Source organism: Nestor notabilis, unplaced genomic scaffold, assembly GCF_000696875.1.
Source record: "Nestor notabilis isolate BGI_N333 unplaced genomic scaffold, ASM69687v1 scaffold33397, whole genome shotgun sequence".
NCBI classification, from domain to species: Eukaryota; Metazoa; Chordata; class Aves; order Psittaciformes; family Psittacidae; genus Nestor; species Nestor notabilis.
Genome location: NW_009937493.1, coordinates 2,822 through 29,009, shown reverse-complemented (window position 1 = coordinate 29,009; position 26,188 = coordinate 2,822). Strand labels below are relative to the sequence as shown.

At 39.9% G+C, this 26,188-nt stretch overlaps 2 protein-coding genes across 2 annotated transcripts; one reads left to right on the top strand and one right to left on the bottom strand.

Annotated features, from left to right (window-relative positions):
• Nucleotides 1-454: 454 nt before the first annotated feature.
• Nucleotides 455-16,661, top strand: ERP44 (endoplasmic reticulum protein 44; the record flags this gene model as incomplete). The annotated part of the gene is made up of 7 exons (XM_010018849.1): nucleotides 455-570; nucleotides 4,763-4,820; nucleotides 6,064-6,180; nucleotides 10,207-10,318; nucleotides 10,778-10,919; nucleotides 13,858-13,960; nucleotides 16,064-16,661. Coding segments are annotated over 7 exons (750 nt in total), but the record flags the coding sequence as incomplete, so codon positions are not given.
• A 4,662-nt stretch (nucleotides 16,662-21,323) lies between these two features.
• Nucleotides 21,324-24,884, bottom strand: STX17 (syntaxin 17; the record flags this gene model as incomplete). The annotated part of the gene is made up of 4 exons (XM_010018847.1): nucleotides 21,324-21,694; nucleotides 22,590-22,676; nucleotides 24,629-24,679; nucleotides 24,766-24,884. Coding segments are annotated over 4 exons (497 nt in total), but the record flags the coding sequence as incomplete, so codon positions are not given.
• Nucleotides 24,885-26,188: the final 1,304 nt, after the last annotated feature.

Here is a 26,188-nt window from a genome sequence, read left to right as displayed (position 1 = left end):
TATTTTTTATTTTTTTTTATGTTGAAATGGTGAATCACAATGTATTTAAAGTGTATATTTACCTTTTTTTTTCCATTCAGAGATGTTGTGAGTGGTTTTTATTTAAGCTGAGTGGAAAACTGGATCATTTCCAGTATTACAAATTATTCCAGTATAATCACTTTCAACTGCATTTTGTTACAGTAACTTCACTACCAAATTACTCAATTTTAATCATTTGAAAAGAATATGTTGTATTTGACAAGATACTTCTAATATTTCTCTCTGGAAAAATACTCAGAAGGATGCTTCTGAATATTGAAAAGGCCGAAAAGAAATTACTTCTACACAGTTATTGACTGTTGAATGAATGGTGTCTCTGCATTTAATATCCTTAGGGAGTAATGACTTCTGGTAATTTGAGGTAAGTTATCATTTAACTTTCTTTTTTTTTTTTTTTTTTTTTTTTTTACAGCGCAGCAGAAGAAATATTGTTGGATACTTTGAGCAAAAAGACACTGACAATTACAGAACCTTTGAAAGAGTAGCGAATATTTTGCATGATGATTGCATATTCCTGTCTGCCTTTGGGTAAGTTTTAAAATCTGTTGATTGCATGACTTCATTATTGAATTTATGTTAATAAGTTGTTAATAATTGGACTTCTTTAATACTTTCAGTGTGGCATAACTGAAGAGACTAGACCTTAAACAGATAAATACATGGAAAGGATAGGAGGAGAAAACTCTTCCTAACCTTAATGTCTACTGTGAAATACAACATTCTTTTTTCTTGCCTCATTTTTATTTTTTTTCACTCTTTGTCAGTATAGTATAAATGTAATTGGGAAGGTTTTATTGGGGAGTGCTAGACAGTTGTGTCTCAAAAACCTACTAATTTGAAGGGAAAGGAGAACAAGTAAGGAAGAGTTAGAAAACATTTTGTTAAAAATGTTATCAGCTTTGCAGACTGAGTAACTTCCTTTTTTTAACCTCTTAATTGTTTTTTCTTTAAAGAAATTACAATTTTTGTAGCTTTTTTCCTTCTTTTTGTAGTAGGTTTTTTTTCCTCCCTCATTTCCCCTTTTTCTTTTTCTTTTTCTCCCCCTCCCCCCCCCCCCAAAGAATAATTCAGTAGTTACTTGCTCATTTCCTTTTGATGTCAGGGGAGAATGTCTTCTTCCATAATGCCTGATTTCTGTGCCTGGGTCTGTTTCATGTGAATTCTATGTCACTGCACATGGTAACAGTTTAGCAAGGCAATTGCATTGATGAGCTACATGGTGTAAGTCTAGAAGAAGAACCTACAGAAATTCGAATTTCTCACTTCTTATAAAGATTTATAGTGATATTTAAAATATGAAAAGACCTTTCCTGGAAGAACAAGAATAAATTGGGAGTGATTCCCTTTTTAAGTAGCATAATAAAATGCAGTTGTTTCTGCAGTGTTTAATCTGCTACCACCACCCAATTTAAAGTGATTGGGCATTGTCATGAATGCAGTAGTTTGTTGCAGTATACCCCAAGTTGCAAGATCAGAGATTTGCTTGGGTTATACTAGCTTTTACACCATACACAGCTGCCTTAAGAGTTTTGTGAATTGGATGTGAAGAATAGCAGAGAAACTGAGAGGATGTATCAAGGTAGAAGATGTTTCATCTGTTTGAACAAAATTTGTTATCAGTCATTGATGCCTCTTCATTACGTCTCCAAGAAAAGATTTGGGAGTGGGGGAGGTATTTGTAATGTGCAGGAGTACATGTGGCTTTCCTTCAGTTCCCTGTTAGGTATCCTATGACTGTGTAAGCAGCCTTGGCTATGAGAGAACCATATATCTGTACACATATTTTGTAATTCTGTGGTCTGTCGGTCTGTCAGTCTTATCCCTAAAGAGTGGCCATTATGTTTTCTGATGTGTTTATCCATGCTTGTTCTCAGGGCAGCCAGTCTGAGTTGTTATTAGAATTTTAAACTATTTTTGCACGACCCTTGTATGTCTTTCCATTCTTTTCAAGAATGCTTTTGAAAAATCCTTAGGAAGATAACAATAGTTTTAATATTTTCTTTTCTGTTGTTTGAGTCTGTTCATCTTTGATTTAATATGTGTTAACCTTGTATAATGAGAAAGAGTTTCCCGCAGCTTGGTGTTAGCATTTGGTTGATGGACACCATTCTTGGGGTAGTTACTCTGGGTTTTCTGTTTTTTGTTTTTTCTCTAGACATGGTTAATAAGCAGGCATTATAGAACAAATCAGGGTTTGATTATTTGTAACCTGACCATGTAACTACAGATTGCAAGCTTGTCATTATTCTCTTCTACAGACTCCCATTCAGTTTCTAGCCTGGAGCTGGCAGTGTTTGACAGTACAGCCTTCCAGACAGTGACCTTGGAAGCTAAGTTTTTTCATCTCTGAGTTGCTGTGGCTCTCAAGCTTCCTAAAAAATTACATGTGAAAAGACTTCCAAGGGAGATGCTGGCTATATAGCAGTGTTTTCTATTCAGATTATTTCCAAATATATGTATCAAAATGTCTCATGGGGAGCTGGCACTGATCAGTTGAACTCTTGTGACTGAGCACCCTAACCGCCCCCAGGGGGGGCTTTTGGTTATGCTATGGACAGAGCTCAACAGGTCACAGGTTTGGAAGATACACGGTAATGTGAGCTGTCATGTTCAAACTTCTAGTAAGCTAAAATAAACTCTAAATGGTCAGTTTAACAGGAAAAAATTACTTCAACATCTGTCAAGCCAGAACTGTTCCCTGCTATGCTAAAATTATTCTGGCTTTAGGTAGTTGTAATAGCATATTTTTAAACTGTATTAATGCTACTTAGTTGCAGATCATTTTGATGCTTAGAACTAATCTTGAATCAGCTGTTCCTTACAGTTCTGTTAAGATCTGAGGTGTCTGCAGAGCAAGATTAATGAGGAAAGACTTGTAAGCAGGAGGAGATAGGAGAGATACTAATGAAGATAATGTTAGAGGTAGATTTTAAAAGTAGAACTGGAGAGGGATAAATGTTGATAGACATGGAAGAGAATGGCCTTGTGCCTGTGAGCCAAAGTGTAAGAAGCCAAATGCAGACAATCAAAGCAAACAGCAAAAAAAAAACAACTTTCTTTTTATCTTAAGATGAACTGTAGGTAACTCATGGAAGAGTGTGACTAATCTAGGAACTGTTTTAATTGCACGTTAGCAAGCAAGTATGGGGCAAGGGGGTTGTGTGCTTCCAAGGTGTTCTCCTGTGTTGCTGCTTTGAGAAGACACAAAATGCAGACTTGAAGTGTTTCCATTTTGGTGGTTGTTTCAAAAAGGTGTATCTTCAGGTGTTTGGGGGTTTCACATCATGTCGCCACTTTGAGCAGGGGAGACAAATCAGTCACAACTACAGCTACTGATGTGGAGGACCTTTTGGGGTCCACCGCAGGCTTACCTCTAGAGCATATATTTCGTTACGTATTATTATGAGTTTACCAAGCAGTGATTAGGCAGGTGCCTCTGATATCTTTCTTCTTAAGGTGTGAAGGACTTTGATTTAAGCATTATGGTGTCTTTATTTTTTTTCTTGGCCCTCTAAATTGTTCAGACCCCTGGAAGATTTACCTTGTCTTGCTGTGAGATAAATTGAGATATTTTTACTACTTTCTTACCTTTTCCCTTACATCTCTTAATCAGTTTTCACCAATGCTTATATTGAGTCTACAGAGCAGATACTGTAATTGGAGACAGTGGAACTTGGTTAACTTTTCCCAGAGGCTGATATGCTTTCTGTTAACCTATGCTAAAAGGAAAAGAAATACATAGTTCATTTTACTGTTTTGTGGCATATGCAGCCAGTCAGCTCTGTTTTACCAACATGAGTTATGTTGGAACAGCAAGGAATGGGAGAGTAGAGGGCAGGCCTCTTTAGATGTCTGAAGGTGGTGAAAAGGTTTATTTTTGTTGAGATCTTTGTTCTTTTTTTCTTTTTTTCCTGTCTCCTGTTGGGTGCATATCTGTCCCCATTTGATTGAATAAGAGATGATAATTTTGGAGGTACAACCTGACAGCTTTTAGGGCACCGTGTTAGGACTGGGATTAAGGAACTGCAAAATGTTCCAGAGGCAGGAAAGGAATTTACTAAGGTGACATAGGCAACTGAATAGCAAGGAGGAATTGCATGTGTTCTCAAGGTACACTCCATATCATCAGTGGTCAGAAGATGCATGCTGTGACTTGTGCTCTCTAGATATATTCTGAGGGTAAAATGGACAGTGTGGGTTTATTTGTTATCCATTTGCTCACTGCTTGTGCTGGTAGAGCACCTCAAAGCCCTTCTTTATCAGGGTAGGTAAGATGTAAATTTTTAGTGTAACCATGGAACAGGAAGAGTAAATGTAAACAAGAACCAACCTTTCTCTCCTTTCCTTCTTTAACAATAGCTATTTATATAATTTTTTAATTTCCATGATTTTTTTTTTTTAATTACATGATTCTGTTAATTTTGTTAACATCTTCCTCTGATGGTCTCATACCCAAAATTGTACCCACATTCATCAGTTGCACTTTGATGCCTTTAGCCCACAGTTCCAATCTTGCTGACTCTTTTAATGCCCTTTTGTCTGGCCACACCAAGTTTCTGTGGTGTCACTTCACAGTTCACTTTAAAGATCAAGGATTTTAATTCTCAAATTTTGAAGGAAAAGAAAAGAAGGAAAGATAGCAAATTAAATTATGATATTTGGTATCTCAGTTATTTCATTTGTCTGTACCAAGACATGCTTACTGGTTGGTTTGTTGTAGGGCTATTTCAAAAGCAGAGAGATTTAGCGGAGACAATGTAATCTACAAGCCACCAGGGGTAAGTGTAACTATGTATTTTATTCTGCTTATTGTCATTATATGTGAGTATGAACGAATGGAGACTATATTCAGATAATTCGGTATGTTACTTCATCTCAGATCTTAATTTTGTTTCATCACTAAGGAGTGTGAGAAATAGGATCATAGAAACTAGCATTTCTAAGTCAGTGAAAAAGATCTTGATTTCATTTGTTGCCAGTTAAATGCACAAAACCTGTAATTTTAAATGTCAATGTCCAGAAGTACATTGTGGTTTGTTTTTTTTCCCATAGAAACACACTGAACTCATTACGTGTGTAGATACTTTGTGTTCTGTAAAAGTCTTAAAAATCTGTGAAGTTCATCAGCTTTTTCAAAGCAAGTGACAATTACTAAGTATTTTTCTGACTGTCACTTGCCTGTCTCCTGTATCTTAGCCCACAAGGGTTAAGAGCTGTTCTCTTCATTAAAAAAATGGAGTTAGTACAATTCACCATATGTTAACAAACTCTCATAAACATACTGTAACTTGAGGAGAAAATCTGCAAGATTTGCTTTTTAGAAACATAATATCTGAAAATCTGCTGCTTTCTCAAATTTAATGTATGAAAAGAGTTGCTTGCAAATGAGAAATAGACAAAAAAAGACCAGGGGCAGGGGAGTTTCAAACCTGAAACCTTTTTCTGCAAAACCAGAATTTATTAGGTTACCTAATTCATGTGGGGTTTCTGAATTAAGATGTGCTTAATCACCTCCACAGCTTGAGAAGTCGTGCTTTGCTTCATGCTAACCAAAACTGTCATTACATCTAAAGATGGCAGCACTGAAATCAGAGTTAAAAGTTCTAGCAAATAAAGGAAAACTATTTATTCGTATCTCATTGGCAAAGCAAGTGTAAAATACTAGTTTCAAGTATAGAAATACTATTTCTCAACGAACAGAAGTCTTAATAGCCTAGGAATAGTCTAATAATAGAATTAGAGGCATCCCAAATTTGGAAACAAAGTATCTTTTCATTTCTTCTTTAATTTGTGTTAAAAAGTGAAGCAGACTGCATAAATGATCACATAATATTTATTTTGCTGTTGTACTTTTGTGACATAGTTAATCGAAATACTGCATGCACAAGGGTTGAATATTGGTGTAAGATTGGCTTTCAATATTTATACGAACACTGTTACTTTGTAGGGTAGATAATCTTATTTGAAGGTAGCAAAGTCATTTTTACTGTTTCTCAACCAGTATATTTTTCTCTTCAACAGGAAAATGCTCCAGATATGGTGTATTTAGGGTCACTAACCAATTTCGATTTGATTTATGCATGGACACAAGATAAATGTGTACCACTTGTTCGAGAAATTACGTTTGAAAATGGGGAGGTAAGAAATTTTTCTACTCTTCTGTTTTTGGGGTTTCTTTCTCAAAACCAAATTATCTCTTTCAAGTGCTCTAATCCATGCCAAAGACCTTTCTACATGCTTTGCTTTTGGCAGAAAATATCTGTTAGGTAATGTTTCTTCATTCTTCTGGAGCTTTTTTTGTTAGACTTGAAACTCACTGGAGGCAGATTTGTAGTAGTTTTGTGCACTCCCAAAGAAAGAGATTATAGAGTGTGGACACTTGGATGCTGAGAATGTGTTTGTGTTAGAATGTATGTCTGTAAGCAAGTCCAGAGGGAGGCCACGAGGATGATAAGGGGGCTGGAGCACCTCCCGTATGAAGACGGGCTGAGAAAGTTGGGGCTCTTCAGCCTAGAGAAGGGAAGGCTGCGTGGAGACCTTCCAGTATCTGAAGGGGGCCTACAAGGATGCTGGGGAGGGACTCTTCATTAGGGACTGTAGTGGCAGGACAAGGGGTAATGGCTTCAAACTTAAACAGGGGAAGTTCAGATTAGATATAAGGAAGAAGTTCTTTACAGTGAGGGTGGTGAGGCACTGGAATAGGTTGCCCAAAGAAGTGCTGGATGCTTAGTCCTTTTCAAGGCCAGGTTGGACGGAGTCTTGGGTGACATAGTTTAGTGGAAGGTCGTTTGGGGTGTCATGTGTTGGGGCAAGTCCGCCCTGCCTATGGCAGGGGGGTTGGAACTAGATGATCTTAAGGTTCTTTCCAACCCGAACCATTCTATGATTCTATTCTATGATTCTATAAATATGTATGGGGGTGTTACACCTTGGGTAGAATGTATTATTCATCTAAAGTAAGTATATATTACTTATACAGATGTTACGACTAAATGTTGAATTAAGATCCAGACTTAAATGTTATTTAAGTGCTTTTGCGCCTATTATGACCTTGAAAAATGCTTCTAGTCGGAGTAGAAAATACCTGTGTCAGCATGTCCATGACAGTTTGAAAGAGTAAAATAGTTGTTAACTATCCTTTTGTTATAATCAGATTTTAAAATTTGGTGTTGAAGTTAGTAGTAGAAAAAATGTGGTTCCAAAGTATTATCTAATAAACAAGCATATGAAATGGTGGCTGAACATCTATGGAATTGGCAGTCTTCTGGGAATTGTAATAAAACCCATGTGATTGGGGGAGTGGCGGCAGGGTGTCAATCTGTGATTAAGCACTGGTACCTTCTTAGTCTTTTTAGCTTCACGTGCTTTTTCCCTCACATTTCTTCTATTAGCTGTAATTCAGAAGATGGCATTTGGAATCTTGCTTTTAAATATTTCTTTTCTTGCTATCCTTATTTTCTTTCAAAGTTTTTCTGGTTTCTTCTGTAATTTCTCCTTTTTCATCTATTTCCAACTCCTTACTATAAATATTTTTGTAAAAATAACAGGAAAAAAATATTTACAAAATTAGCAAGTTTGTAGTAGCTCTGAAGGAGCATTTGTACATCTCCACAGCATCTGCCAGAAACTCAGGTGAGGTACATAATTAATAGATTATAGTATGTTGTCCACACTGGATTAAAAACCAGTCAGTCATGGTTCATTCTCAGTTTGCACACTTAAATTTTTTTTGTCCTGATCTTCAGTGTATGTAACGCTGCTGTTCTGGGCACATCAGGATACACGACATAGAGAGGATGCATGAAATGGTTTGAAGTACCTCTTCTAAGTACTTCTTTTAAGTACATCAACCCCACCAATTTTTATTTGACGGTTCTGTTATTCAAACAAATTTTAACTTCATTTGCAACTCAATATGTAAAAGATGCCACATGTTAACATCTTTAGCAGTGTGCAGCGGATTTTCAGTGTACTTTTCCCATGGTGAAATTGGATTCTGAGCCTTAGAAGCCAAGGTTCATCACTGGCATTGTGTTGTGGTTTTTCTGGTTGTTCTCTCAACCATTGATTCCTGTTTATTTGGGCAGATATTTACAATTCCAGTGTGAGGATTTACCTAGCAACATTTGTTTAAAAATTTGTTGCTGCCAGTACCCAAACAAAATTAAACATGCCAAAATTGAGGTACTTCTGCCTGCTGAGATACTACAGTACTTAAGTGGGCTCTTAATGCATACTGCACAATATTACAGGGTAAAAATATGAAGTGCTGTGACTGTTAAGCTGTGTTTATGGCACTAGAATAAGACAGACAAAATTTCTACCACAGACTTTTAAAATCAAAATTGGCCGTTGCAAACCACAGGTAGGGTTTTTCCCTCATTTCCTTTATTGTTTTCATTATCTGATTAAGTGTCACGGGCAAGCTAGCCAGGAAGATGCCCAATCTGAACAGTTCATCATTGTGACTTTAGACAATACATAGTAATTGAACTCTGAAGCACGGTCTTCTGCTTGAGAAGACCATCCATTTGCAAGGCAGTCCCTTTATGAGACAAGAAAAGGCTCTTGGGATCAGTAATATCAATCACTGTTTAACCTGTAATCTGGCTGGTTTAGTTCCATGTACTATAAATACAGTGAACCATATGGTGTAACGATGGTGCTGAACTGTAAGTTTTTGAAAGGGTGAAAAGTTTCTCAAAGACATACAGAAGTGGGAAGCTCGGATCTAAGAAAAAATCTTTGGATGTTCTCAGTGCCAAGTGAGATGGCAACTTTTGAGAGAGCAGTCCCAAGCAAGTGAAATAGCTCTTCTACTTGCCACAGCCTGATCAGTAAGACATGCTATGAAAGCTGGAATGGAGAAACAAACAAAGGCATGTACTTTATAGAAACCAGTTAGGGCCAAAATTAGGAAGGCTTTCAAGCCAGTTGTCTTAACAGCCTGTTGGAGATAATTGATCTTGTGACTATAACTCACCAAGGTTGTCCTTATAGCTGCTTGCATGCAAGAGAGGAGCTTGGAGCTAGAATACCCAGCTCTGCTTGAGAGTTCTCCCTTTGGAAACGTACCTGCTGAAACGAGTGAGGAAACAGAGCCATGATCATAGGGGTACAAAAGAGACTTTTTTTCCCCATTCTCCGGTAGGAGAGGAGGCTGAGACCCAGCCAAATTCACATGTGTAAAAATGAGAACAAGCAAATATGAGTAGTGATTGGTTTAGGGATGGATTGGGAAGTGTGGATTTCATTAAGAGCACTGAAGTTACGAAGGTCTTTGCAGTCTGCTGTTAAAAGACCAAGCTTCAACTTACCTGAAAGACTTGGTTAAAAGGAGAAGGGATAGCCATTTCATGTACACTGTATAACTGGCTGGCTCCTGGTACAGACGAAAAGCATTTCTTCCATCTTACTGCATTTAAAAAATAACTGCAGAATCTCTTCTATTTGGTGGCAGAACAAATGAGTGCTGTATTTATCAAAAAGCATAGATTTTATTCTCACACAGGCTAGAATCAAAGAAATGGCAGCACTTCTTACACCAGTTGTGCAAATGAACTGTAGTAATATACTTGCCTGTGAATTTAATAATCATGTTATACAGATGACAGGTCAGGACACACTTAATGGCAAAAGAGCAGTACTTGATTGTAACTGATACAGCTGTCATTAGCTTTTTTTATTTCCCCCTTTTTTTTTTCCTTTTTAGGATGGAGCTACTTAAAAATACTCATTTGTTGTGTTATGCTTAAGAGAACACCGACTTACTGCATGAACCAAGCTAGGACTGGGTCTAGAATACACCCTCAGTTTTTCATAGCATTTTAATTCTGTGCTGTTTAGGCCATATTGCTGTCTCTATAAAGATGGTGTGTTTTCTCAGAATAGGGCTACTTCTTTTGAGCAAGTATTCCAGTGCAAGTGTAGCCCTTCCTGAAATGTGGATAATGAATTCCCTTCATGTTTTATCTGTTGATTATGGCAGAGAAAGGAAACATGGTTAACTGTATAACTCTTAGATGAAGGGTCAGCAGTTAAGGTCTTTAGTCCTGTTTTTTTCAGCTGTGTTCAAATTAGAGATCTCACTGAATTTGAAAATTGCTGGAATCACTTGCTTAAGTGCCCTTAAGAAACAAGTTCTGCTGTTTGTTTTCTGTGCAGGAACTGACAGAAGAAGGCCTTCCTTTTCTCATACTTTTCCACATGAAAGATGACTTGGAAAGTTTAGAGAAATTCCAACAGGAAGTTGCACGACAGTTAATAAGTGAAAAAGGTTTGTAGTAACTCCTACTACTTCTTCTTTTTACCAGTATAATTTTTTTCAGGCCAACTCAGTAGAGTGGAAGCAAAGGCCAAACAGAATCCTAGCTTTAAAGTTCTTGAGACCAAAGGGCTTTATGTACTTCGGACAGTGAGGACCGACTGCTCTGGAAATGATTAAAATAGGTACACAATTTGTTAGTGAGAAACTTACTTCAGAAATCCTTCTTGTGTAAATGACTTAATGTAGCTTGAGAGGGCATTCAGCAAAACTTCAGTTTGTATTGTGGGCAAAACCACTTTAAGGAAGTCCGTTATTTTGGTGCTGTTAGTTATTTCAGTCTGTTCTCAGGTTTTGCATGTTCTATTTATCCCATATCCACCTGTGTAACAGTTATGAAAGTGATTAGGGTTTCAACGTAGTCATTGAAAATAATCTTAACATGGATTTTTGTCTCATTGCAATTTTAAGGTACAATAAACTTCCTCCATGCTGACTGTGATAAATTCAGGCACCCACTTCTCCACATTCAGAAGACTCCAGCAGACTGCCCTGTTATTGCCATCGATAGCTTTAGGCACATGTATGTCTTTCCAGACTTCAGTGACTTGTCGTAAGTATTCTATTTTGTGCATTTTAATTGGAAAAGAATAAAGGAAAAGATATGCTCATATTTTAATCAGTACTATGGTAGGAAGATGGATAAATCTGGGATAAGTAAGTCTGCCAATGTACAATTCAGTGTTAAAGCCTTTAAGCAATATGACTTGGTGTGAGGTCAAATGCAGTTGCATTGCTTTATGCAAGAAGAGAATCTCACGTTAAATTTCAGATGCTGCTCTTTCATTTCCAAGTTTTTCTATATTCCACAGTAGTTAGGCATTCAGAGGCTGGCATGGTATTTTTAGTGATCTAGATACAGCAATTAACTTTAAAAGGTTTAAAATGGAACATAGAAGTGCTATGTTATGTATTGATTATGTAAAATGCACCGTGAAAGAATTCTGAGCCTGCTGATTTGTTTTTTCTTGAGGTGCAATTCCTCATGCCTTCCTGCATTAGTCTAAACCTAGAAAGCTGGAAGAGAGGTCCTTTTTGTGTGGGTTTCTGAAATTTCCATGTGCAGCTTGGATCATTGGCATGTTATCTGGATAAAATAAGTGAAAGAAGTATTGGGGTGCTTAGGTGAAATACCGTGATAATCCTCTTTACATCAGTCTATCTCTTTATGTCATACTGCCTTGGAAGCAGATATTCTGTCTCACATGGCTCTGTTGAGGAGTGAAGATGTGTAAATGTTATCTTCAGGGGCTTTCAGCATGAGACAAGCACTCTGTCTTCAGGTTGTGTGTTCAACTCCAGTTTCTGTCTCAAAGGAGGTACCTACATACACACTGCTTGTTAACTCCTGGTTAGATGCCTAGGCTTTGAGATTCAAATTTCTGCCCGTTCATGCTTCCAGAAACTCAGGGTATTTCATTTTTGTCAAAGCCAAGGATCTGAAGCTCAGACTTAGCGTGCAACGTGAATGTAACCCCATGTCTAATTCTGCCATTGCAGGAGACATTTCACTACCTGAAATATTTATGTTTGGAAGGAGGGCTCAAACCTTGCTTCTCCCCATATTTATCCACAGTATTATTCTTAAAAATGTGGTCTCTGATTGATCTCAAATAATGCTTTTCAAATATCTAAAGCTACGTATGTCGAAACTCTGGTAGTGACTGTTTTTCTCCCTGTGTTCCTATTTGGAAGAGCATGTTCACCACACGTGCCAACACTTTAAAAAACAAAAACATAGTGGGATATTTGCATTTTCAATGCACTCTTTTTATTGCTACTCTTGAAACAGTCCTAAAGTAAATTAGTATCTCTTTTAGGGGTAGTAGATATGTTTAGTTTAGACTTTCATGTACATTTCTTACACATCCTGTTTCTCTGAAGCGGTTGTAGACAATTGCTTAATGAAAAATAATTATTCAACCCTCATCTAGGAGATGGAGCTGATACTTAGAAATACCTAACAAACAGTTTGGAAACAAGGAGAGATTGGAGTGGGTGGTATCCTGGAGTGATATTCTTGTGTGTGTGTGTGTGGTTTGGATTTTTGTTTTGGTGGTGTTTTGTTTGTTGGGTGTTTTGTTTTAGTAATGGGTAAAATCTTAATTCTGAGACTTCCATCTACCTGCAAGGATTTCTGCCACTATAGTATGTTTTCTGGACTCTTTCACAAACTGGCCCCGTTTTGTAATGTCAGTGCTGCCACCAACCAACAGGGTTTGGATATTGGACTTTCAGAACTGCCCCACTAAAAGATTTCCTCTCTCCTTACGGAGTCGTGTTTTTGGAGAATAGCCACTTCACAGGCAAATAAGAACAGCCCCCAAAATTTTGTCGTTATGCTTTGGCCACCTGGCCCTACTTATTCTGCTGTTCCAGGTTGGAACTGATAGCAGGGTTCAACAGATCAGTTGTAGCTTCACAGCGGGAACTGGCTGAGCTGCAAGAGGCTGTAGGCACTGAATGCCCTTGCTGCATTAGGAGAGGAGGAGAGCTTGGAGGAGAATGTCTCCAGCAGTGTACCTGACCTAGAACAGGGCAGGAGCCCAAGGTAAAGCAGGAACCAGGGATTCTGCTGCCCCTACAACTGGGTTGGAATGAACTCCATTCTCTCCATCAGTGCTAATTCCAGATCTTACCTGGGAGGGCAAGAGACTCCTTTAAGTACCACTGTAATACTGGTTAGTTACAGATATTGCTGTAGTGATACCCATTGACTATATTATACTATATTTTATCCATAGAGTTTTCTGATGATCTGAAATGCTGCTGGTAGCCCATCTGGCCACACTTTGTCCCTCTTTCCTAAACATAATAATTGGCCTGATGAATGATTCCCTACAAAACCTGTCTCTTTGTACATTACCTTTTGATTGCATGCATAGTGCTCACATTATATTTTTTAATCTCATCTTTAATACTTACTAGTTCAACTCTTCATTTTAAGCTTTTTTAGTCTATTTGACGTTTCACAAATAAAATTGGATGCTGTAGTTTAGCACATTTGCTGTGGGTGACAGTAGATGATCTCGGATTAGATTTACATTGATATCCTCTTAGTGCTTATCTCTAGTGTATATGCAGTTGCTCAGGCACTAGAGAGCCTTTCAAAGATGTTTTGTCAATACTGCTACCCAACTGTCATTTGTATCTGTAAACTGTGCATTTGGAACCTGCTGTTCCCTCTTACATTATGGTTCGTGGGGAGCTGGAGTGAGTATACAATGAAGTTATTGGCCAGTACAACGCTGTGGGAGTTATTGGAAAGATGAAATACTTGCTGTGTTCTCAAGAGACAGTGGAAAGAAAAGGAAGCTGGTAGGATACCTTAACAAACCATTTGGCTTCCTGTCCTCTATTAATCACCTAAAAGTAGGCATAGTGTGCTAGACAAATAGAAGTTGGCTACTGTAAACAGTGCACTTTAAATCTTCTGTATATGGGCTTAACTTGTAATAAATATGTGGGTATTTCTGTTGGATTTGTTCCAGAGTTCCAGGTAAACTGAAGCAATTTGTACTAGACTTGCATTCTGGAAAATTGCATAGAGAGTTTCACCATGGCCCTGATCCAACTGATGTAGCACCTGGTCAGGTAAGGTTACAACAAATACGTTTAATTTGGCCGTTTAATAAAGACCTTTTTTTTACTCCTTGTCAGAGCTGTGCTTTCTAACATGAATGTACTTTTAACTTCACTCTTCTGAAGGAAAAATGTGTGTATAGAAGCATAACGTTGCCACTTCTTGGCTTTTCCTTTAACTTCCTTGGGTTAACAGCAGTGAGAGCATTAGGGGGAAGTATGGTGCCTGTTGCCTCCAGTAAGGCAAGAGGGCAGGAGTGTAAGAATACGCATTTTCTCCACTGAAACAGAAGATCTTGGGCTATATCTGACTGTTCTGAGTTCATAGAGCTGCTCTTATGTTCTCATGTGATTTCAGTGCAGAAACTGATGATACATCATAGATGCATTATTTCCCGTATGACACACTATGAGGGGTGCTTCTAAGGGGAAGCACCAATTGATGGAATGTTTTACATATTTACTTGTAGTCACCAATCCAAGCAGGAGGCAGATTATTAGAGCATCAACAAAAGACTGATAAGCAGTAATAGGGCTTATTACTTCTATTAATACAGTTAACCAGTGGCATTAATTGTGGTCACAGCTGCATCTGTCAGTTTGGATTCCTCACAGTTGTGCTCAAAGGTTGTCATGCTATATGATTACATGCTATATGATTACATGCTATACGATTACATACGTAGAAGTTGCTCCTGGGATCTCTTCAGGAACACAGCTTTCTCCAGACAAAACTCAGGAGAACCTCAGTGTTTAGTTTAATCCAAGAGGCAGGAAAGAAAGGACATTACCAGCCCAAATTCCCTCTGCTCAGCCTGGTCTTCTGCCTTTTGATCTTCTCAATACACCATTCAGCTCATACGCTTGGTGTCATGCTGAGAAGTGCAGATGTAACAGCCTGCCAAGCAATCTTCTCATAACTCAGGCACTCTCTAAAGAAACTACTGGTTTTAAACACTTAAAGTTACATGTTTTATTGTCTGGGGCTCAAAGAGCCACGTTAGTCCCAGAGGAGACCTGGTGCCATGCTGTTGAGGTGCCTTGGGCTGTCCCAGGACCCATGAGCCGGGTACAGAAATGATTTATGGCTACAAGCCCGTTTTCCTGGTCATCTATGTGATAATCTGTGTCACCCTGCTCAAAGTTGAAAGATTTAAAAGCATTTAAACCCTGGAGGCTTGCCCTGGGCCAGGAATATGACAGCTTTTGAATGTTGTCATAACTGGCCCTGAAAACATGTGGGCTGAGTTGTCTCACAGTAATTCATTCAACTGGTAACTCCCTGGAGCAACCAGGATTCAGATCAACAGGAGATGCAGAAAACAGGGCTGGAGACTGAGGTATAGGCCAGGCAGTTGGTCTGACAGGCGTGCATAAGGAAGAGCCACTAAGGCAATCGTAATGTGGAGGAGGCTTGGCCAGGGAGGGAGGGTGCTTGCTGAGTCCCTGGATCCTGCTGCCTAACTGGGCACAGGCTGGATGCCTAGAGCTGCAGACGCACTTCCCTCCATCCTGCCTTGACAAATGCACACAAGACCGGGGATGTTCACTTCCTCATCTCTGTACGGCATCCTGCCATCTTGTGGAAGATGCGTATCCATGTGCAGTGGAAATAGTGGCCTTCGCTGAGCTGCTGTCTTAGGTCATCTCTGTCCCTTGAATTGCATCGTTGTTTGGTTGCTTTTTTCAGTTTCCATAGAAAAGTTCTAGAAGATGTGGGCAGTGATGTCACAGTGATGTTTGCCCTGGTGTATCTCAAAAGCAAGCACACAAACTCATACTTTCAAAGCAAGTGGTAGATAGACTCAAAGATGCAGTGGGGCGCAGCTGAAAAACTTCTGAGTCACTTGTACAGAAACTTGTGTGATGGCCTTAACCTTTGAGATGTGCCAACAAGAGCAATATCCTTAACTGATGGTGCCTAATTAATGAATGTATGTATGCGTGTTCCACCTACTTTTGGGACTTAAGAGTCTGCCTTCCAAAAACACCTGAGTTGTGAGACTGCTGGACATCATGCAGTCCCACAATTAATGCTAGAAGTTCATTTAATAGAGGTGATTGATTACTAAACCGAGTCTAACAAGCAATTGTACTGTTTGCTCTGTTTTTCAGCCAATTCAGGATTTAGCAAGCAGCCCACCAGAGAGCTCATTCCAGAAACTGGCACCCAGTGAACATAGGTACACCTTATTGAGGGAAAAAGATGAACTTTAAAAACTTGAAATAATCTTGCAAGCCTTTCAGACAGCAGCATTGACTTCTGTGTGGTGGAAATAGTAAACCTATATTTTCATAATTCTATGTGTATTTTTATTTTGAATAAACTGAAAAATAATTTTTTCTCCCCAGGCTTGTAAATACATTTGTTTGGTGGGTCACTCTGTACAGCATCTTTCAACCAGTACGCTCTTAATGCTATAGTAAAATAGCAGAGACCCAGCCAGACTCTTGATCTAACTCTGTAAAACTTTTATAATCCAAATGAAGGTATCCTTGCCAGAGACATGCTGTTAACTTGCACTATCCCATTAAATAGGACTTTTGGGTTGTTTTCTGTGTAACCTTGGTAGTACGTGCTTCTTTCTTCTTCTCTTTCTTCTTCATGGTAACAGCTATCCTGGTAATCTATTTCTTTGTCACATTTTTCTCCAACTTAGAGGGTCTTCTATTCTGGATACTTGGGAGGGGAATAAATTAAAGTTTTACAGAATCTTGTGTGGTGCTTTACTGGGTGTAAATGTCTAAGTAACCAAACAATTCTGACTATTAAAATACCAAGCGAGGAAAGGGGAAGTTTTAATGATAATGGCTGTACCTGGAATGAAAGGGCTGTGTTGGCTCGAGTCCCTGGAATTACCAAGGTTGTTATCTACACAGCTGTTAGAAGCACATGAATGCTGGAAACCCTTTAGAGTAGGAGAGGACTGGGGGTGGACTGGAATGCTGTCTTAGTTTTGTCAGTCTTCAGTTAATCTCTGTATGTGTGTTAAGATTTACTTGGTTGGTTTTGGTTTTTGTAATTTGGGTCCCTGCCTTCCCGGCAGACTTCCCAACCAACCAGTGCACGTTTTCTTGTTGTTCTTTTTGTTTGGCTTGTGCCTTATTTATTGCATGTTATTTGAGTTCTACTCAAGAAGGAATTACTACTTTCCTTGTAGGCTCTTCTGGTATGCCTAATACCGGAATCTGGGCTTCTCTTAATGAATCTTCCAGCTGTTTGGTGAGATGAACATACAGAAACTGTAAGATGGAAAAATACCTGTTAATCTGGGGTGCAATTTGGAGACGTATTAGTTTTGTACGGTACACTTACTACAAAGAATCTAGGTCCATGGCTGTGCCCCCAGGGTTTGCTGCCCTTAGAAGCAAGCTTGTCCTTTGGGCAGGTGGACCCCTGGGTTCATTTTTACTTCAGCAAGTTCACAGTTGAGAATTCCTTCTTCCTTTCAGCTAGATGCCACCTATTCAGTTACTGACTTAAGACTGACCTGGTCTGGAGCAGCTGGAGCAAAAGCGGATCCCAAGAGATCCTGCTGCACCAAGCCCCTGCAGCCCCAGGAATGTGAGCTTTCTAGGGGGTGACTGAGGAGAGAGTTGCTAGGACCAACCACCCCTGAGCTACAGCTAACTGAGCAGTACAGAATTGGTAGCTAAAAAAGTATTCCAAGATTTTGTTTCCAGGTGTACTTTTTGGTTTTGTGAATCTGCATTTTGGAGTGCACGTTAGGTGCTTGAAAGCCAGCTCTTCTCCTGGCCCATTCTCCCATCTCGTGCCAAATCAAATGTTTTTGGCAGCAGTCATATACTACCTTCCGCTTGGAATATAAAAGATGTGAGCAGGGTATGGTTTTAAGGCTGCCACTTGTTATCTGCAGGGGGTGCTACAGAACGAGTTGTTTGGGCACCTGAAGTTTTAGTCAGTTCCTGCATGGGACCTGCAAGTACTCATTTGATCTTCTGAGCTTCCTGTTTTATCTTGGGATTCTTATTTATAAATGCTGCTTGGTGGAAGAAGTCTAAACTTCTCTTTCTGGAGAGAGGTATGACCTCATCATATACCCAACAGTCCAGTGGCTGGCGCTTTTCAGCTAGACAGTGAAAGAGATGAACAACTCCCCCTGCCCTTTCTTTAAGCCAGGTTTGCTTTTCTGAGTAAGGACTTGTTCCCAGAGCTTTGGCATCCCAGCACCACGCAGCCAATTAGATGTAATAGTTTTATGATAGTTACACACTCAAGTCATTTCACTGCGTGTTTCTTGGGAGCTGGACTTGATTCTCCTGGGTCCTTGATGACCACTGACCTGGTTGTAGAACTAGCAAGTGATTTTGCTCTCTGCAAGCAGCAGGTTAACAGCTAAAGTCTAGGGTTGCTTGCCTGACATGATGCTGAAGTAGTGCTTGAGCTTTTCAGTACCTGATGATACCAAGAATTTGTCAAGAGACCAAGTGTTTTAAATTGAGCCCTTCAGCTCTGATCATCTGCATGAAAGGCTTTACCCATCTGGTGCCCTTCAACACTTGTTAAGGCTTTCCTGGCAAGTTGTCACAAATGTAAGTCTTATCCCTGGATGGAACAAACCCATTTTTAATTGAACTTAAGGAGTCCATTTCTGAGCTAGCACATGTGCACAAGTTACTACATGCATGTGATATTTTAGGAATTTGTGTTAATTTCAGTCAGTGTAAATATTCCAATAGCTGAAGCATGTTTGGTAACTCAGTATAGAATTCTTAGATCCTAGTAATGGAGGTATTTTAATAACATTTGTAAAGGATTCATCTTTTAATTTCTTAATTAAGAAATTAATAAGAAATAAGAATTAATTAAATTTCTTAATTTTATTTCCTCTTACAGGAAATAAACCCCAATGTTCTCAGTAAATGCTACAACCAGTCTCATAGGCAGAAAGTTTTATTTGGGCTGAAAGAATCATGTATATCTTACATTTCTTCTAACATACCTAGCACTTCAACTGCTAGTTTGGTTACTCGGATACCCATGTTTCTTCGCATACGTAAATAACCCACCAGTTTTTAAAAATCAGAGTTTAAATAAGTGTCTCAAGTCTAGCGTGTACCCAATGTTTTGAAGTTGCTTCCTTACAGACGCAAGGAGGAAGAATAGTTTCTGTGCTGGATGTTTCATAACGTGAGTGCGTACCAGGCTCAGTCTGTAGAAGCTGCAGTGGGAATTCAGGTTTATGAATTCAGATTGTCTTGGCATTCATCCAGTTGGGGAGAGAGGGTAGAGTCCACGATGTCTCTGCTGTGGCTGCTGTCATTTCAATGCCCAAGGCTTTGAAGCATACAGTAGGCAAGCAGACATAGCTTTTGAAAATCATACAAAGGATCAACCACAGTTCCTGATGAAGAACACCTTTCTTTTAGTTTCTTCCTTTAACTGTAGAAATGACATACCAAAGCAGTGAACAGCCTTAGTATGAAGTTGTTACACGCTCATTAAATATGCTTACGTACAACGTCAATGCATTTAAAGAAAAGTGCTTTTTGCCTGACAGGAGCAGATGAGCTGACTGACTGACTGACTGGGCTCGCGTTTCCACTCCAGCTGAGTTTACAGATGTAGGCACTGTGGCTTTAACACACGCACTTCTGACAATGTTTGCGATTACTTGTGAAAACTGTTGTTGCACACATTGCTTCCCTGAGCCTCAGACCCACTTAAAACGGACACAATGCTCTGACTGATAGCAATTTCAGTCACGTTTTAAAAGTACTACGGAAGAACTGTTCAGAAAAAGATATTGTGCTGTAACTAACAGTTGCTTACAGTGTCTCCAGGCTCAAAACCCTTTCATCTGTCATGAGGAGGCAGTTATTCCCAATGATGATATGAAAGTAATGGTTGCAAAAGGGAGCTCTCTCTGTAGCACGCTTACTTGGACAGAGTTCCCTGCCAGGGAAGCCTTATCACTGACTGCTGACTCTAGTGTTCACCTAATAAAACTGAGCTCAAGCAGAGCTCGGGATGAATTGAACAATCTAAAATCTTTAAAAGGCAGCTTCCCAACCTCAGTTTCTGTTCCCCAAACAGTAGCAGCAGTAGTATGGGAACTGTGCTGAAGGATGGAGGTAGAACCATGTACTGAACAGTAGACTATATGACAATAAAACCATGTTAACACTTCCGTATTTAACAATGCAAGGTTCAGAAGCAAAAGGCTTCTTAAGCAGTAAAAGAAGGAGGGTAAGCACAAGAGGCACCCAGTATAAAAACCTAGCGAAAGCACTGTCAGCATCTCACCCCACACAGGCTCCACAGCATGTTCCAAAATCTTGAAAAGGACAAGAAGCTACTCTACAGTGCGGGTGGAAGCACAAGTAGTTTTGGAGCTGAAGGGTATACATGAGGTGTGCCTCTGACCCACACGAGGATGGTTTACTTACTGTAAACAGCATCAGGTTGACATTTTCATAACACAGCCATCCCCTGGGGCTGGCAGCTGACACTGGCACCACTTAAAGGGCCTTGGTGCTGCTGCACCAGCCTGTGACCTGGTGCTTAGTGCTGCCCTTGAGGGATAATGAAGACTACTGAGGGAGCAGGCTTGGCTGCAGAAGCCAGGGAGGCTATTCAGTGATCCCACCACAGCACTGTTGGTGATGGGAAATGAGAAGCAAGGGCCACATCTAGCAGTAAGTGCTGCTTAAGTAAGATGAGGCTTCAGGATCAGAATGCCAGAACTCAGCCCTTCATCCTGTCTGGTGTTCTCAGGACAAGCCAAGGAGTTGAACAGCCATGGAAAATTATTAGTCCCCAGTAGCAGCCATGCAGGGTTGCTCCTTGGACTGTTTAACTCTTAGCTACACTTAAACAAGATGAGTTTACAAACTAAAAAGTAACTGAAAAAGGAGAAAAGCTGCTTATAATGCTGATGTGATTTGGCTGATGGAGGCAGATGTGGGATATATGTAAGGTTTTTTTCCACATTGCTCACCCACCATTTTCACATCTTATGGTAGCTACTGCTTCCCTGTGCACTACTGGACAGGCATAGTCAGTAATATCCTGTGGGTATACCCAGGAGGAGTTTGGAAATCCAGATAAATGAAAATATATTTAAAGTACTTTGACCATGAAAGATAGATGGAGCTTATTTCCTTTTCTTTGGAGCACTGCAGTAAAAGCTCCGGCTTTTGGATGGCTTTCACAGGAAAGCACTAGGGTTTTCCAGATATCTCTTGTTGTATTGCCTGCAAGACACTTTGTGCAAATTTGGCATGAAGCACCCGTTGCCCATCACTACAGCTGTGCATAGAGCTCACCTAAGGATTTCATAATGAAAAGCTAGCCATATAGTTTTCAAAGGACTGATGTTGCCACATCCGAAAAGAGGAATTCTGATGTTACTGCTTCACCCTCCCAAGTAACAGTACTGTTGTCAAAATTCACACAACTCAGCCTTGTATGTAAAACACAAGGCTGCAAATCTGTCATTAGCGTGGCTACCGCACTTCTGTTCCTAGTGATGAAGCTGTACTTCAGCTGGACTTTTTGGCACTTTGGTGAGAAAGCTCTGGACAGCTGGAAGAGCCCTGCTCCAGCATTTTTTGTTTTTTTCTCTGGATCAATTTTCCACCTGTGAAACCCAAAATCCCACCACCAACTGCAGCTGCAATTCCTGCCACTTTGAAGCCTGCAAGGAGACCAATCGGGCCCCCCACCACTCCACCAATGACTGCACCTGCCACAGGCAGAGCTGCCAGCTTGTATTTTGCAGCCTGTAAAGGGAGAGAAAAAAAGAGACAAACACAAAAGAGTTAGAACACTTGCCTGTGGTGATGTGTGTTTTCCCCTCATTGCCTTTGGCAATGACTTGAATGCTCAGTGCTAAATAAACTTTACAAATTAGTATTTTAAAAATGATGATCAACTCTCCCACATGTATGACAACGTACTAAAACCAAGTCAAAATTGAGCTGTCTCATGTATGCACACAGTTGCGAACCAGGCCCTTTTACATGGATCTGGTTGATGATGCACATATTGCAACAGGTTGCCCAGAGAAGCTGTGGCTGCCCCATCCCTGGCAGTGTTCAGGGCCAGGTTGGATGGGGCTTGGAGCAACCTGGTCTAGTGGAAGGTATCCCTGCCCATGGCAGGGGGGTTGGAACTAGATGATCTTTAAGGTCCCTTCCAACCCAAACCATTCTGTGATTTATTTCCTGGTCTCCATCATTAAACCAAATGAGAAACTGAGCAAATGCTCAGTAACACGCCTGAATCTGGATCTGTGGCTTATCTGCAACTATCACTGACATCTACACAGAATGGGATTGAAATTGCACGTTATCATCAGCCTGTAGTTTTACGCTTGTTTGATTCTTATGAGCCAATCGCTGACTGTGCTCATCTTTGCAGATAAACCAAAGTAGCATCAGAACAGCATAAAAAAAGGCAAAAGAAACCTGTATTTCCTAGTAGCCTGGATGCGATAGAGAATTACAAGGGAGATAGATTGATTTATTCTTTTCCCTGCTACCTGTGGGTCATTTCTTCCTTATTTCCTTAATTGCTGGCTCCCTCAGCATTAAAGACGGCAGATCAATCGGGTTAATACCGAGGATTGCTGGGAGGCAGAGTACCATTGATTCACCAGCAGGAGCAGATCCCTACCTTCCTCAAGTTTTTGGTTCCCTCTTCAACATTCACAGCAGCACTGTTGACATGGTCTTCAATCCTGTCAATCTTCTCCTGCTGAGCCTAGATGCAAAGGAATTATGAGTGAGGGGACCTGCTGGGAAGCAGCAGTGAGCCAATACACACCATTTTAATGCCTGTAATCAGGGCCCCAGAGCCGCTTTTCATCTGCTACACACCGCAGCCGTGCAGCCTTCATGGTGGTTCATTAATAGCATCGGATGAACTGTGCTGAAACTACAAACTTACTTCAAAAATAGCTTAACTATTAAGTAATAATATGGGGTGGGTATTATACAATGTGTTGCTGCAGTTAGAGGGGAAAAAAACCCCCAAACATACGATTTCTAAATCTTTTCTGTGAATAGGTGAACTCACATTCCGAAGGGAAAAATAATCCCAACTAGCCTTTTTGCTTCCTGATGAGTTTCATGTACCAACTCCAACATACAAAGCTGCACAAAGAAATCTAAATATGTGTTTAATTATGACAGTATAAAATGCTGACTTAACTTTACAAATTGAGTAGTGACAGTACTGAAAATACACTTGATGTTGGTCTGCATCGTACTGTTTGAGTTTCAAAAAACATTCCCTTTCTCCAAATGCAGTCGAATTCCCCTGCAGTCTCCCAACAGAGAACAGTGGAGCAGAAGATAAAGGGGTTTGTGGGTTGGTTTGTTCTTATTTTAATCTCAGCAGTACCCAGGCCGGTTTGTGTCACAAAATAATGCCATGGTTAATGTTCAACTTAAAAGAAGAGGCATTCTGAACTCGTTTCCTTCTTTCTAATACAGAAACTGGTATCTTCCTCTACAATCCAATCCACACACTTCAGATGCTTGCTGTTACATCGAATGACAGTAAGATGTAAAATCCAGAAAGTCTTGGGAACAGGAACTCCCCCTTTTTAGCTAAAACTGCTAACTGGGCTACTAAGTACCGATTTCTGCAGCCCCTCTCCAGCCTAATGAAGCTTAGGGAGGGGGGTTTGTACACATGAAGCAGCACATACTCAGCAGAAAGGCTAAAAAGCAGTTTATCCCAACTAACCCAACAGTCAGAAGATTAAAGAACTCCGCTGGGAGATGAGAATTGTGGATTTAAGTTCCCCGTGGCACAGGAAAAACTAGGCACTGGGAAGGCAGTGTGGACGATGAAGACCTTTTGGCAGCTTTGTGGGAGCAGAGAAGGGGCCTGACGAGGGTGGGGGGAACTTCAGAATTTTCTAGTACTCCTGATTAAGTGAGAAGTACCTGAGAAGCACCCGCCCTGTGCAGTGAAGGTAAAAACAAATGGGACCTGGGTACAAGCCTGGGGTCAGCACTGCAGGGCTTCCGCTGAGGCTTAGCTCCTGTCCAAGGACACATCAATAGGTGCTCCAGTGACAAAGGCTTAGGCACAATAACCAGCACTATTGCTGAAACAGAAGACTATTGCCTCCTCATACAACTACTTTAACAGAGCCTGAACCAACAGGATAGCCACAAATAAAACTTTTAGCACTGAGTCATGTAGGGAAGGAGGAGCTGAGGACTTTAACTAATCCTTTTGAATATTCCTCTTCTGTTGGCACTTGAAAATCAAAAGATTTCACCTTAATGCTAGACAATTTGATGTCAACATTGATGTAAACACCTACAACTCTGGAAAGTATCTAATGTACCAGCATGGAAACTATAGCTGCATCTAACACAGGTCCCAAGTAGCAAAGATAGCACCGTTGTGCAGACACTTTGGCACACTGAGGGGAAAACAGCTCTGCCTCTGCTGGCATTTTCCTGAGGTTCCTAACAGTGACTAGGATTTTGTAGTCCTGGATACTGGACTGAATAAACTCGGCTATTTCAGTTATTCTGCTATTCTGCCACTTTGATCAAGTGATACCAGCTCAGTCTGAGTTCAGACTATAGGCACAAGTATTGCTCATCTTTTTTTGGCCCAATTAGGATTACCCAATTGCTGTGCTTTTGTACAAGACTCCATCTAGGACAGAATGCAGAATTAATACTTACGTTGACCAAGAGAGAGAAGTCAGTCACCAACTGGCTGAGCTCAATCAAGCCCTGTAATTAAAAAAACCCAGATGTTATTTTGCAGTAATTGCTAAAAACAAGAGCATCAACGTGGCGCTAAGGGAGTTCCAACATACCTCTTCTAAAGTTTCCCAGGACTCAGCTGCATTTTCTCGCTGAGGTATTTCAGGAAGGGGGGAGTAGATCTGGATTAAACTTTGGGAGCCGTCCTTCACTTCAGTGTTATGTAAAGTTTCTGAATGAGAAACATGAAGTTCATAAATAAATGGACTGAATCAGAATGCAGGTGATGTGCAAAGTTTCTCACTCTTCATGTTTCTCAAGAATAAATTGATACTTAACCTAATTCAAGCCAAGTGATAGCCCTGAAAATGATTGTATAGGAAAAAGTCTTACAGCAAGAGACACTTTCTGAAAAAGAAGTTATTGCTGAAGAAATGGATTAATTTCTGTCAGCCCACTTTCACAATCAGTTCTGAGAATAACATTACAATTATACTCCTAGATTCAGGGTCGGTTAGTTAATTTTGTATCATTCAAGATAAGAAAACTGAGCTTGGGACAAGAATTTTTCATTTACATATGACATACAAAAACACTATGCTTCCAAAACTGAACAGACAGTTACTCATTTTATGATTAGTATCCTACCAGGTTGATTTTCAGCCATTTAGGACTAAAAGAAGCTGGAGGAAAAAGCTTTCAAAGCAATGAAAATCAAGTAACACAAGGCCCAGCATTCAGTGCTGGATCCAGCTAGGTAACTGTACTGTGAGGATGACAAACATTTGCAGCTCAGCAGGACAAAGGAGGTATTCTCAAGTACCTTCCTTTCTAAACCACCTGGACTGAATGCAAAGGACGTTAGGATGAAGTATGGTGGGAAAAATGGGGAATGAGAGAGAGCTAGGTGGCATGGGGGAGAGCAGATACAATGAACAGACACACACATACCTCCTCCAGTTAAAGAGCCTGGTCTCAAGCCACTAGGGATGTAATGGACATGCGAATGATTAAGACAAGTTATTAAGTGCTAATAAAGAGTAACGACAAACAAGTTTGGCTTGTCACGGCGAGGATTTGGGAATAGCTTTGAGAGTATGAAAAGCAGACTGGAGAATGTATGTGCGTAAACAAAGAATGTGTTAATTTAGACAACTTCAATTTCTGAAGGAAAATGGCTGCTTTAGTAGGTCACTGACGTTTCCTTCCTTGGGAGGGCAGTATCAAGAGAAAGCTTAACCTGGGGAAGGCTGGTTAGATACGTCTAACAATACTAAAGTGTAAATATTGTATTAAAAATCCTTAGAAACAGTGAATGTGCCAAGGTACTGTAATGATATTCTATAACTGTCACTACAACAGATATGAACAATGGAAACCAAATAAAAATAATTATATTTATTTAAAAACCAGTAATAGTGCATGCTTATTCATGGAATTAATTTAAGATAAAATAAAAATGACACATTTTCATAACCATTTGTCCATTTCTGAACATTTTTATCCCAGTACCTCAAAATACATTAAGGACCTAAT